The 14,985-nt window shown below is 37.5% G+C and overlaps 1 protein-coding gene across 1 annotated transcript in view; it reads left to right on the top strand.

The window, feature by feature from the left end:
- RLF (RLF zinc finger) overlaps positions 1 to 14,985 on the top strand; it is an 86,356-nt gene that overhangs the window by 26,243 nt on the left and 45,128 nt on the right. The window contains exons 2-4 of the mRNA XM_037149334.2: positions 4,380 to 4,534; positions 6,558 to 6,639; positions 13,403 to 13,535. Coding sequence (XP_037005229.2) covers positions 4,380 to 4,534; positions 6,558 to 6,639; positions 13,403 to 13,535 — 370 coding nt within the window. The remainder of the gene's footprint in view (positions 1 to 4,379; positions 4,535 to 6,557; positions 6,640 to 13,402; positions 13,536 to 14,985) is intronic.

The following is a 14,985-nucleotide window of genomic DNA, read 5'->3' as shown; positions in this document are numbered from 1 at the left end:
GAGAGAGGGAGAGAAACATCAATGTATGGTTGCCTTTCATGCATCCCCTGCTGGGAACTGGCCTGCAGGGAACTGGCCTGCAACCCAGACATGTGCCCTGATTGAGGATTGAACCGCGATCCTCTGGTTCGCAGGCCTGTGCTCAATCCACTGAGCTACACCAGCCAGGGCCAATACCAGGTACTTTTTGTCATTTCTTTGTGAGCCATCAGTAAAGTTAATGCACAGTGGGGAAAAAAGCAGAATTTAAAAGCTCATTTAAAGTATTTGTAGAGTTGTGCATTTTGAAAACACATGGGGCTACGTGACCCTAGTTCAAATCCTGAATTTAACACTTAACCTATTGGATGTCATTAAGCAAATGACTGTGTCTTTGTTTTCTCATTTTAAAATTGTGCTAATCATAATCACCTGGCTCATAGGGTTGTATTTCTTAAAGATGTTACTTATTTTTAGAGAGAGGAGGAGGGAGAGATAAAGAGAGGGAGAGAAACATCAGTGTGTGGTTGCTTCTTGAGTGCCACCCCTACTGGGGACCTGGCCTGCAACCCAGGCATTTGTCCTGACAAGGAGTTGAAGCAGTGACCCTTTGGTTCACAGGGTAGCATTCAATCCACTGAGCCACACCAGCCAGGGCAGGTTGTTTTAAATATTCGTAGCATGTAAAGCTCTTGGGAAAATGCCTAACCCTAACACATACTATGTGCTCAGAAACGTTAAGTTATGATTATTCCATAGGGAAATTTAGTCTTGAATGATTTGAGTTTTAAATTAGAATGCATTCCTATATGAAATAATGACCACCCTGAAAGAAATTTCCCTCCTTGATAGTTTTATAGAATAGTCAGGATACTGCCAACCTCTTTGAAGCCATGCAGTGAGGAATGAAGGTAGATTTGGGATGAGAGGAGATACTTTTCCCTTTACTGTAAACGTACCATATTTTGCCTTGTATAATACGCACTTTTTGCCCAAATTATTGAAGGAAAAACAAGGGTGCATATTGCATGTGGGTATAACAATTACATAGCATTGGTATAATAATGGGTATAATAATCTCTTGTATAATGTGTACAAAAATATGGTTGTGCGTTATACATGGGAACACATTATACATGGCAGAATATGGTAATATTGCTTATTACAGAAAATCTGGGACGTTCAGAAAATATAGATGACAAAAAATTTTCATATTCCTACTACTGCCCCAGTGCTAATAACCATGTTAGTATTTGGGGAAGTTCCTTCTAGTCTTTTTTCTCCCTTGCCTTTTAATTTTTTTCCAAGCAGATCTTTAAAAAAATTTTTTAATACTTTTTTTAGAGTTTTATTTATTTTTAGAGAGAGAGGAAGGGAAGGAGAAAGAGAGAAAAACATCAATGTGTGGTTTCCTCTCACACATACCCTTCTGGGGGTCTGGCCTGCAACCCAGGCATGTGCCCTTACTGGGAATTAAACCAGCAACTCTTTGGTTTACAGGCCCACGCTCAATCCATTGAGCTACACCAGCTAGAGCCCATGCATTAATTTTTTAATGTGCAAATGTGTTGTCATTTAACACATGTACAGAAATGGAGTGTATTTAGTAAGAGAAGTTAACTATTGTAGTAGTTCAGTGGAAGGATGTTGGGCACGTGGTCTAGGTCATTGGCTATAGAAATAAAGCTTAGGGGAAAGAGACATAGGTATTTCTGAGGTTGAATTACAGACTTTGATGTAGTGGTTTCAAAGATAATCTTTTAGCCCTGGCTGGTATAGCTCAGTGAATTGAGTGCGGGCCTGTGAACCAAAAGATCGCGGTTCAATTCCCAGTCAGGGCACATGCCTGGGTTGCAGGCCAGTTCCCAGCAGGGGACACACGAAACATCCATACATTGATATTTCTCTCCCTTGCTCCTTCCCTTCCCTTCTAAAGATAAATAAATAAAATTTTAAAAAGACAATCTTTTGACTCTGCCATTTGAAAAGAAGAGTGTATTTTCTGGTAAAGGTGTTCATTTTGGATATGTTGAGTTTGAGATTGAAGTAGGACATCCAAATGGAAATGTCTAAGGGGGCATTTGAGTGAGATATAAAGCAAGAACTTATTTAGCTTTTTAAAAAGATGTTTATTTATTTATTTTTAGAGAGGGGAAGGGAGGGAAAAAGAGAGAGAGAAACATCAGTGTGTGGTTGCCTCCCATGTGTCCCCCACTGGGGGACCTGGTGTACAACCCAGGCATGTGCCCTGACTGGGAATTGAACCGGCAACCCTTTGGTTCACAGCCTGCGCTCAATCCACTGAGCTACACTAGGCAGGGCTGTATATTTAGCTTTTTAAGGGTAGGAATAGAGTCCTCCACCCACAGTACCCAGCATAGTATTGCCACATAATAGGTGTTCATGGGATAAATGAGTTTACTGAAACAAAGAGAAGAGGCTGTTGATTTGGTCTCTGTAAGAATACCAATGAACTTGAGGGATTTTATATATATCATTTATTTCTTCTTTCTTTTTCAGTTTGGTGCCTAAAATTTAAATTTCTAAAATAAAATAAGATACTTCCCACTTTTCTTTTTCATTCTGATGAAATAATTTCTTGTTGAAATATTATTTACTTATAATTCATTCATATTTTTTTAATTTCATTAAACTTATTGGGGGGACACCAGTTAATAAAATCATTAGGTTTCAAGTGTACAATTCTGTAATACATGGACTGTATATTGCATTGTGTATTTACCACCCAAAGTCAAGTCTTCTGTTTTTAGAAAACGTAAGAGTAAAGATTATTCCAGTGCCTATTCAGATGCCCAGAGTATGCTCATAGTGTGTGTTAAGGAGACTTCACTACTTCATTGGACTAACACATGAAAAAGATTTGGGAATTAAAAAAAATATAAATCAATATAGGGCAAACTGCAAACAAATACCTATGAGGTATTGAATGTTTGAAATTGTGTTACTTGGTGTAGTCTTTGTGGAGTGTCTGTGTCCAAGGATGATTACATTGGTGACAGGGGCATTCTAAATACAGAGGTGGACTGTGGAAAGACCCACCTCATCTGTATGCACTCAGCCCTTCTTTTTGCATACTTTAGCTAGCAGTTGGTTAATTTGCATGTGTGGTTTGAACTATCATGTGTGACTCATTCTGAAAGCTCCCGGAGGATAGGCCCCATGTCTTTCCCCAGCACCCAGCACTGTACGTAGAGTAGGCTAATATTTGTCAAGTGAAAAAGTGGTGAGTATATTCAGCATACATTTAGTGAGAATTGAGAATGTCCTGTAGGTGGAGGAGTATTAGGCCTATAGTGATGGATATGATTTAAAATCTCACCTCAAGGAGAATAAATGCTGCTTCTAAATATGAATTTGTAAAGCTCAATCTTACCTATGGAACAGATAAATACATATTCTATGTTCCTTCTCTCTACTCATTTAGCTGGGAAATTTTATGGGGTCAGTTTTATAATCTTCTTATTCAGTTTTTTTTTTTTTCTTAAAATTTGGGATTTGGTTTAATGGGGGCAAATACAGAAGGAGCCCATTTTTCTAAAGTGACTGGTAGAGGAGTAAGGTACTTAATTGAATGGGTATACTAACGTAACTGGCTTGATCATTTTGGCATATAAAGATTGGATAATCCAGTGTGTTAGTTAAGAAAACTCTTACTGTATAATGGTTTATCAGAAAATTCTTAGTATTGGACATGTCATTTATCAAGTCTAATTGTGGCTCCATTTTCCTTTATTTTAGATTTTGTGCCCATCAGACAGTGTCTTAGATAAATGGGGTATCCTGAGTGACGATGTGACTATGCCCTCACTGTAAACAAGTAAACATTTTGACTTATGTTAATTTTTGAAAATAAAATTAAATATAAATTATAACGCCAACCTTTTATAAATTAGTATGAATAAATTAAGCCTAATCAGTTCTGTGTATGCAAAAAAATATTTTTTTGAACTGTAGAACTGAGGGCCATACTCAAGAATAAGTCTTTTTTTAGAAAGCAGGGATTAGTCTTAATTCTTGCATACCTAGTTCCTGGACATGGTCATTGCTCAGTTTAATGTTGTATTATCGAAACTCATTGGATTTTAAAGACGGTAACTCCAGACGTTTAGAAAGAACCATGATAGGCAATTTATGGCTCTACTCATAGATTTTCATGTTTCAGTCTTCTATTTTCATGTCAGAAGAGCAGTTCTGCCTTTTCTTTAACTCAGCAAAAATAGTTCATTAAGTGATGAAAATAGAATCCTCTAAATAAGCCCAATCCTAAAAGGCAAATAAAAGGTGTATTGTGTCTCAGAAAAAAAAAAGAGAACAAAGACAGTGTTTGTTTCATTGTTTTTACTTTTTTAATAATTAAAACTCTAATTTTATGTTTTTAGACCCTGTTGCAATATGCAAGCAACAAGAATGCATCAGAACATATGGTGTATCTTCTGGAGGTATATCGACTTGCCATCCAAAGCTTTGCCAGTGCGCGTCCGTACTTAACTACTGAATGTGAAGATGTCCTGTTAGTGCTTGGCAGATTAGTACTGTAAGTTTAAGAACTTAAATCATTCTTTAAACTGAGTACTTTTGGTTGTAATGTTTGCCTAACTTCTAGTTACTATGGCATCATGGTATTCAGTGAAGCGCTGTTAGAGTCATACTTTTTGCATGAAATTTTCTGTGCTCTGAGACTTCACACTCAGGTTCCCAGGAAATAAAGTATTAGGTTGGACAAAAAGTTTCTTTTTTTTCCTTCTTCCATAAGATGGTTCCAGTAGTGCTTAGTTGTCTTTAACTTCATTTGAAACAATTTAGTTAGACTGTGTTGTGACAGCTGTCATATCAGTGCGCATTAAAAAAAAAACATCAAAATTGGTGAATTTTTGTGCAGCCATTTTAATATTGAAAATAGAAGAAAATATGCAACATTTTTGGCATGTTATACTTTATTATTTCAAGAAAGGTAAAAATGCAATCGAAACAAAAAAAATCCATGTAGTGTATGGAGAAGGTTCTGTGACTGCTCGAAGTGTCAAAAATGGTTCACGAAGTTTCTTGGTACTGTTGATATTTTGACCAAGTAATTCTTTGCTGTGGGGCCATCTCACACTTTGGGAGATGTTTAGCAGCGCCCCTGGCCTCTGCCCACTAGAAGCCATAGTGGGCGATAGCCAACATACTCTAATTATCCAAATCAATAAAGTTACTGGTGAAAATGAAAAATGTGTCTTTTATTTTATGGAAAAAACTAAATGGACTTTTTGGCCAACCCATACAAGCCAAGCAACATAACCTGTTTGCCTCTAGTGTTTTTTTTCCTACTGAGGCCTAGAATCCAAGAATGATAGATTTTCTCTCTCCTCAGGTGTAGTTCAAATTCAAGTGACGGAGTATCTGGAAACAGTTTTGGTCTTAGAGGAACATTGTGGGGAAGGGGGAAACATGAAATCTCCAATTTAGTTATGTTATTGGAACTAGGAATTTTACTAGCAGAAAATACCAGGATAGGGTGTAAGATTACCACCTTAAGAGTCCCCGATAATTTAGCTGCTATTTTAATATTTGGTTGCCAGCTAGCAGACAAATTATACCTCTAATGTAATTTCATCTGCAAACTGAAAAAATGTGGCAGCTATTTAGTTTTTGTCTGGGGAATCAATCACCTTTGTTCAGCTCACAGATTGTTTGTTGAGATAACTTCTTGTCTGGGTGGTCTTTTTATTTTTCTCTGGCCTCACCTGGTTTCTTTCCTATTCTCCAAAACCCAAAACTTTTAATACTGTACTTTTGATGGAACACAAACATTCCTTGTTTTATAATCCCATTATTCCTCCTACTAAATCTGTTTTTTATATTACCTACCCTAATCTCTAAAGGGTAAAGTAACATTTTGCAAGATTTTAGAAAGCTGTTGGTTTATTGATATTTTGAGCTGATCTTTATTCAAGTTGTTAATGCATTTCCTTTTTAAAATCTGTTATTTTTTCCTTATTATTAGTTAACAGTAAAAAGAAGAAAACTTTTTTTTCTTGCTTGATTTGTAAGAGGTAAAGAAATAGCCTTTACTGTCTTTCTGCTTCCTGTGTAAATGACAACAACCTATATAGATGACACTTGCATGCATTTGTCACTTGATTAGCTGAATTGACAGGAGCATGAGCTCCTGTTTTTGTCTTCTGGAATCAGAACAAAGCCAGTGTTTGTTTGTTTCATTGTTTTCTGTATGGGTACCTTTCCCCACACTGTAATTAACTAAACAAAACTGTTTGGTATGTGATTTTTTAAAGGTCTGTATTTTTTTAATTTAAATTATTTTATTGTTCAATTAGAGTTGTCAAAAGTCTATATTCTTAACTGAATGTATTAAAGTAACAATGTAATTATTTAGTCTCCTAGTTTTTCTTTTTTAAAGTTGAAAGCCAATGTAACAATACTGAAGAAAATTTTGAAGAGTAAAAAACCAGAATTTAAGTCTAAACAACTGTAAAATATATACTCAGTATCAGTGTCATAGAGTTTGATCATGACCTGAGCCACTTTATATGCTGATTTATTTCTTTATATTGTAGGAGTTGTTTTGAATTGCTACTTTCAGTGTCTGAAACTGAACTGCCTCATGAAGTGTGGGTACTCTTTCTTCGGTCTCTGCAGGTAAGTTGATTTGGGCTCAAAAAAGGGTTTCTTTTTAGGTGTCTAAGACACCTAATTAATTTCTCCCAGCAAATTAAGTTTGGAAACTTAGAACAAAAACAGGTTCATTATACATTGATATTAAGTTTGTGAAATGGGAGACCTTTCAGATGAAGGGGATGTGTTAAAAATATTTTTATTTGGTTTTGTTCACCTTTACGTAGCCCAGAAAACAATAAATAAGTTTTCACTATTCAAAAACAATTTTATACAGAATAAAGCTATTAAAAATGTAAAATTGTGTATGGTTATATGGTAGCAATATATGGATCATTCATACTACACTTATCTAGTAATTTCTCCCTAATACTTCAGGGATTCTGTCAAGCATTGTAAGTCAAACTAATCATCATAAATTCTGTTCATCCATTTTAATTACAGGAGAGCTACATTGGCTCTCATATTAGCCTGATTATCAGCTTTCTAAGGGTGAGCAGATTAGAAACTAGCAGGTTTGGGGGAGGAGATTAGGGCAGGAAGAAAAGAAAGTGCACTGGCAGTGACAGGAGGCCAGTGTGCTTGTTACTGGTAGAGACAGAGAAACTGTTTTTTAAGAAGTAGACTTATTTCCTGACTGGTGTGGCTTAGTTGGTTGGGCATCATACTGAAAAGCAAAGAGTTGCCAGTTCGTGTCTGATCAGGGGACATGCCCGGGGTGTGGGTTCAGTCCCAGTGGGGATCGTGTAAAAGGCAATCAGTCGGTGTTTCTCTCACATACAATGTTTTTTATCTCTTTCTCCCTCCACTCCCGCCTCTCTAAAAATAAACCTTTAAACCAATCATCATATAAATAATAATAGTTATCATTTATTTATCACTATGTGCCAAACACTGCTCTACATGTTTTGTATCTTTTAATCAAATTACAAATCTTATAATCATTTGACTCCATTTACAAATGGGGAGACAGGCATAGATAGAGAGGTTAAATAATTAGCTTGCCCATAGTTACACCCAATTTATATCCGAGGTCTGTTAACTGCTTCCTTGAAGACCCAGACTCCATAGCAGCCTGGAGCTGTTTCATGTAGACACAAATAAAGGTCTGCATACTGACACACTTCCTTATCTGGAAATTTCCTTTCTGGGATATACGTGTATCACCGAAAATGAAATAATATTAATCTTTTTCTCTTTAGGTAGACCAGGTTTCTTTGTTATGTTCTTGGCCTATTTTACTTTTTTATTGATTTTTTAGAGGGAGAGAAAGAGAAAGAAACAAGAATTTCTTATTCCACTTATTTATGCATTCATTGGTTGATTCTTGTATGTGCCCTGACTAGAGATTGAACCTGCAACCTTGGCATATTGAGATGACACTCTAACCAACTGAGCTACCTGGCCAGGGCTGTTGGCCTATTTTATTCACTGTAATGTGGTACTAATTCCTCACATAATCATACAGTGGCAGAAATCATCTTTCATTCATAGCACATTGATTTCATTACTCTTTGTTCTGAGACGTGCCAGTAGTTTTGTCTTGGTGTATGGCATTCATTCTACAAGGGCAAATCTACTTAATTTATTATTAGGGCTGTTGCTATGATTTTTATTAGCATTCTTTGAAGAGAATACTCTCATTTCTTTAGTTTCTTTCTACTTAGTATGCCTGAATAAAATATTTTACTTTTTCCCTGTGTAATTTTTTATCAGATACTTAGTATATATTTTTGAATGTTTAATAAAATAAATGCAGTAGAGGTACAAATAGATAGATTAATGCCATAGTCCTTTTGAAATCTAAAAGGTGAAACCCTGAAGTTTTCTTATTTTAAGTGATGAGTCACAAGGCCATAGATGGTTTTCAGGGTACTTTTAATAAGAGAATAGTTTTACCAGAGCAGGCAGACCACAGATAGAACACTCAGTCATAACTTAAAGCAGTCTTCCCTTCGAGACCTTTCCCCTATGAATATAAAAATACACTCTGAGCCCTGGCTGGTGTAGCTCAGTGAATTGAGCACGGGCTTTGAACCAAAGGGTCACCAGCTCAGTTCCCAGTTGGGGCACATGCCTGGGTTGCAGACCAGGTACCCGGTGAGGGCCACTGGGAGGCAGCCACACACTGGTGTTTCTCTCTTTTTCTTCCTCCCTTCCCCTCTCTCTAAAAATAAAATATAAATAAACAAACAAATAAGAGTTTTCCTGTTTAAAAAACAATAACTCTGAAATGAAATTTTTGAAATGGGTTTTTTAATAAATAAAAGTGAGGCTATTTTTGGTAACTTTTTTAATTTATTTTTTTATTGATTATGCTATTACAGTTGTTCTGTTCCCTCCTTCATTCTCCTCCACCCTGGCCCCCCCTGTCCCCACCATTACCCACCCCTTTAGTTTATGACCATGTGTCTCAAGTTCTTTAGATTCTATATTTCCCATACTATTCTTGCCCCCCATCTATTTTCTATCTACTGTCTATGCTACTTATTTTCTGTACCTTCTCCCCTCTTCTCCTCCTCCCACTCCCCTGTTGCTAACCCTTCTTGAGATCTTCATTTCTGTGTTTCCACTCCTGATCTAGCTGTCCTTTTAGTTTGCTTTTGTTTTAGGTGTGGTTGTTAATAACTGTGAGTTTGTTGTCCTTTCACTGTTCATGTTTTTTTTAACTTATTTTTCTTAGATAAGTCCCTTTAACATTTCATATAATAAGGGCTCGGTGATGATGAACTCCTTGAATTTGATCTTATCTGAGAAGCACTTTATCTGTCCTTCCATTCTAAATGAAAGTTTTGCTGGATAGAGCAATCTTGGTTGTAGGTCTTTGGATTTCCTGACTTGGAATACCTCTTTCCAGACCCTTCTTGCCTGTAAGGTCTCTTTTGAGAAATCCGCTGACAGTCTGATGGGAACTCCTTTGTAGGTGACTGTCCCCTTATCTCTTGCTGCTTCTAGGATTCTCTCCTTCATTTTAATCTTGGCTAATGTAATGATGATAAGCCTTGGTGTGTTTCTTCTTGGGTCCAACTTCTTTGGGACTCTCTGAGCTTCCTGGATTTCCTGGCAGTCTATTTCCTTTGCCAGATTGGGGAAATTCTCCTTTATTATTTGTTCAAATAAGTTTTTCACTGGTGGCTGTTCCTTTCCCCCTTCTGGTACCCCTATAATTCGGATGTTGGAGCGTTTACAGATGTCCTGGAAGTTCCTAAGACTCTCCTCATTTTTTTGAATTCTTGCTTCTTCACTCTTTTCTGTTTGGCCATGATTTGCTTTCTTCTGGTCCACTCCATTGATTTGAGTCCCAGTTTCCTTTTCATCGCTATTGGTTTCCTGTGCAATTCCATTCATTTCAATTAGTTTCTCCTTCATATGTTTGTCTGATTTGTGGCTATAATCAACCAGTTCTGTGAGGATCCTGATCACCAGTGTTTTAAACTGTGTGTCCGAGAGTTTTGCTATTTCTTCATCTCTTAGATTTATAGGCTCTGGGGCTTTGAGATCTTCTTGAGTCATTTTTGGTCTCTTTGCACTCGTTAAGTCTGAGGAGCAGAGCCTTGGACTCCCAGGTCGCTGGGTTGTGACGCTGTATGTGGAGGTGGGGTCAGAGCGGGGAAATGGCAGCCCCCCCCTCCCTGCTGTTTCTTGCAGCTGGGTGAAGAGCAGAGCCTTAGGTTGTTCGCCAGGTTAGGGCCACTTAGGTCTCTGGGTTTTGACGCTGTATGTGCAGGCGGGGTCAGCAGGGAAATGGCGGCGCCCTCCGCTGCTGCTTGCTGCTGGGGCTGCTGGCTCTCGTCCAATCGCCCACTCCCTCACTTGTCTATCCACACACGAATGTGCGACCACAGTCAACCCGCAGCCCTGCTCCCTGGCTGTTTCCCCGCGATTGCTTGCTGAGTTGCCCACCAGGTCCAACCCTGCGCCTGGATTCCGCGAGCCTGAGTCCGTCTGATAGAGTTTTCCTGTGCAACCCCGCTCTTCCAGCTGCTGGTTTCGCCCCTCTTACCGGTCAGGCTGAGGAATTTGTTGTTATCAGACTTCCGAAAAGTTCAATTTTCTGTGTTCTGGCTGTGTTTTCTGTTGCTATTATTTAGTTGTCTCTAAACTTGGTTGTGTGAGGAAGCACAGCGTCTCCACCTATGCCTCCATCTTGGCAGAAGAATCTTTTTGGTAACTTTTTAAAACAATAATTTTATCATTAAATGAGGTTCCCCAGACCCGATATTAACATAGGGTGTGGTTTTCCCACACCAACAAGCAATTCTTGGGGACTCCAGCAGGGTGTTGAAGAATTAGTTCAACTGAGTTCTGACACTATATACCCAGAGAAGAGAGCATCAGATTCCATTGGTTAAGCATTCTGTCCTACAAGACTGTCCTCCTCCTTCCCACACACACTTCAGACAACAGCCACAAACTCAGGTTGTTACCTGCACTGCTGATTGGCCAGCTGTACAGATTGGCAGTTACAATGACCCTTTCAACTCAGAATGCAAAGTGCAAGTCCAGGTCGTTACCTATACTTCTGACTGACTGCCATGAACCAGAGGCTTCCCATGACCCTCTTGGGGTTGAATAATTTGCTAGAGCAGCTCGCAGAACTTGGAGACACATTTTATTTACTAGATTACTGGTTTAGTATGATAGGATATAACAGAGGAACAGCCAGATAGGGCAATGTACGTGGGAAGAGGTGGGGAATTTCCATGCCCAGGAACTGTGGATGAAGACTACATATCTTATAAATCTCCATATTGCAATCATGGACATATGTCTAGGGTTACATATATATCCAATAGATCTCCCTTTCTAATAACTACTTGGGATTCTGTTGTGTGGTTACACCATAAATTATTTGACCAAATCTCTGCTCTTTATTTTTAAAAAATGCTCGCAGTTTTTGAAGATTTTATTTATTTATTTATTTTTTAATTTTATTTATTTTTAGAGAGAGGGAAAAAGAGAAACATCAATGTGGTTGCCTCTCACATGGCCCCCACTGGGGAGCTGGCCTGCAGCCCAGGCACATGCCCTGACTGGGAATCGAACCAGCGACCCTTTGATTCTCAGCTGCACTCAATCCAGTGAGCTACACCAGCCAGGGCTGAAGATTTTATTTAATATTTTTAAAGTAATTTTGCTATAATAAATATAAATATGTACATTGGTAACAAAAGGTCACATGTCATTCTTACGTAGAATAAACTGTGTTTAGAACAGATGAAAAAGTAGATAGCTGTTTTTGTTTTTAACTCAAACTATAGCTTTTATTTTAGTTGCTGTGTATCATGGTTGGTGATAGTATTTTCTCCTAAAGTGTAATGGTTCAGGTATGTTTATATATCATAAACATGGTAACCAGACAGCAGATTCTGAAATTTTCACATACAGTCTTTACCTTCCCTTCAAAGTAAATGCCTGTTGTCCTAAATTAAGGAGGACAAGTAAAGCATCATTAGTAAGATAATTGCTATTAGTAAAGTACTAATTGGGAATGTCACTTTCTGTGTCATTTTTGTGTCTTAAACCCTTTCTTAGTAGAAGATAACTTGGTATATTGGGAGAGCGTATGTGTATATCAAAAACATGTTTTTAAAAATCTTCTTCAAGGGTTTGCTTTCATTGGTTTTAGAGGGGGGAGAGGGGGAGAGATCAGTTACCTCCTGTCCATGTTCCTAACCAGGCATCACACCCACACCTTTTGGTGTAGGGGAATGGCACTCCAACCATCTGATACCCAGCCAGGGCAAAAACCTGTCATTTTTATGTGAAAATTAAGTGGGGAAAAATGAACTTTATTTTTCATATTTCAATTGAGTGAATATAAGATAACATTCTTAGGTCACTGAACTTTTTAAACTCCAAAGGAATATATTGCAATAAATGGAATCATATGTTCCTTGAGTCTAAAATAAGGAAAAACAAGTTAGAAATTTTAGACTGACAACAACCAATAATCCTTACTAGTAGTAGAAGATAGTGAGACATATACTTAATCATGTATGCCAAGTTAAATTTCTGACCCCCCTTTTCCCCACCCTTTGTGTAATTACTTTTAGAGAACAAACTATTGGCAATTATATTTTGTTTGTTTTCTGAGGAGATAGCATGATAGCTAGTAACCTAGACTTTCCACGACATTTTCTATAGAGCTATCTCTCATTTAAAAAGCCATTAGATAGAATAATTTAAACAATTAAAAAGTATATGACAGTTGATATCACTAAATAATATAGTTTTTTAAAGATTTCATTTATTTATTTTTAGAGAGGGGGAAGGGAGGGAGAAAGAGAGAAACATCAATGTGGGGTTGCCTCTCACATGCCCCCTAGTGGGGACCTAGCCTGCAATTTAGGCATGTGCCCTGACTGGGAATTGAACCGATGACCTTTTGGTTTGCAGGTTGTTGCTCAATCCACTGAGCAACACCAGCCGGGGCTTAATATTTTTATTCAAAGGGATAGGTTGCCTGTGTGAATACTGCAGAATCCTTTAAAGCAGAGCTGTATCATGGGCTGTTAAATAATTTAGTAATGCGAAGATGTAAATGAATTGTGATAGGGAAATTCAGGAGAACATTTTAAAGCTATCTTTTAACTTAGTGGAAACACCCAAGTTTCATTCTTTAAAAGAGCAGCACCATAATCCCACAAAGCTTTAAGGATAGTCATGTCCCCGCCCCCCCCCCAGCTACAGGTCCTTTCATAGATGCGCAGATATATTGAAAAGGTGAAACTACTGTCCGTATTGCTTATTAGCCTGTTTTCTAGATGTGCTGTTTTTGTTTTAGGAGTCACATGATGCATTATTGGAATTTGGGAATAATAACCTACAGATATTGGTTCATGTTACCAAGGAAGGGGTGTGGAAAAATCCAGTTCTTCTTCAGATTCTTGCTCAACAACCAGTAGAAACAGAAGAAGGTAAGCCCTAAAACCTACTGACGACATTGAATAGGGGCTTAGTTCTAAGAGAATTATAATTGATTTATGGGTTAAAATTTTGTGAGTTTTATCTGTATATTTATTCCTAGTCATTCTCTTCTCCTTGGAATAGTAAAAACTAACCATTAGCATTTAATGTTTTGCCTAAGGATTCTTGCATTTTTAGATAGAGTTCTGATGTCCTTTTGCGCTTATTTTAAAATGGTGTATTGAGTAACAATGTCGTACAGAGTTTCCGAGATAGAAATGAGTAATCTGCTTCTTGACTTTGGTATATAGTAGAACTTTGCTCATAACTTGTTCACTGGTTGCTACAGCTGAGGACTGTGAAAAAAACTGTTTAAATTTCAGAAATATTTGAACATAGTATTTGCAGATAAATATGAAGAGTGGACATTTTTATTTGCCAAATTGTCAGTTTAAGACCAGAACATTTTTGTATTTGAGTTGACATTTGCATTTTAGGCACAGAAAAGTATCTTGTGTACTATGACCAACAATTGTGACTTCATTTGCTTTAAGTTAATGGAAAATTAAAACAATCACATTCTGTTAAGTATGTTTCTGGAATAAAAATGAGTTTCAGCACAGTGTTTATTTACACTTCTGATTAATAGTTAGCTTAGGTTTTAGAACAGCCCATTTGACTCTTTTTTAAAAACTATTTATTTATCTTTAGAGGGGAAAGGAAGGAGAGAGGGAGAGAAATATCAATGTATGGTTGCCTCTCGTGCATCCTCTGCTGGGAACTGGCCTGCAACCCAGGCATGTGCCCTGACCAGGAATTGAACTACAATTGTTTGGTTCACAGGCGCATGCTCAATCCACTGAGCCACACCAGCCATGGCCCATTTGACTCTTAAAGCCTTAAAGTATCTCAGCTTATTCATTCACCAAGTTTGACAGTGTATTCTATACATGCCGTTTGGGGTTTGTTTTTTTTTTTTTTGCTTAGAGAGATTACCAATAATAATACTCAGATTTTCTTTTGGTCCTTTTCCTCTGATAATTTTGCTTATCAGTTACATTGACAAAAAAGAAAGAATAGAAAAAGAATAAGGGCTGTTAAATAGCAAAAAGAGATTGGTGTTTATTGTTTTCTGTTGAGGTACCAAATTAATGTCATTACTTTGTAAATATAGGCAGATGAAGGCTAAAATATCATCTTTATTATTAATAAAATTTGTTATAGGGCAGAGCCAAATAGTTTCAAAAGGATCCTAGAATTTGGAAGGCCCCAGTTTAGATAAGTCTTGACGAGAGCAGAGAACTCATGCTCTCTGTGGGAAGGCCCATGCCCAAGAAAAAGGGTGGAATTGTGTTAAATGTCCCCAATTTATTTTCCCCTGATGCATGCTAATCAATACACCATCCCACGTCAGGAGTTAACAGTACTTAATTTCTTTTCACATAGTAAAAAAAAAAAAAA

Source organism: Artibeus jamaicensis, unplaced genomic scaffold, assembly GCF_021234435.1.
Source record: "Artibeus jamaicensis isolate MK-2021 breed Jamaican fruit bat unplaced genomic scaffold, CSHL_Jam_final scaffold_847, whole genome shotgun sequence".
In the NCBI taxonomy this organism is placed as follows: Eukaryota; Metazoa; Chordata; class Mammalia; order Chiroptera; family Phyllostomidae; genus Artibeus; species Artibeus jamaicensis.
This window is presented reverse-complemented; position numbering and strand designations above follow the sequence as displayed.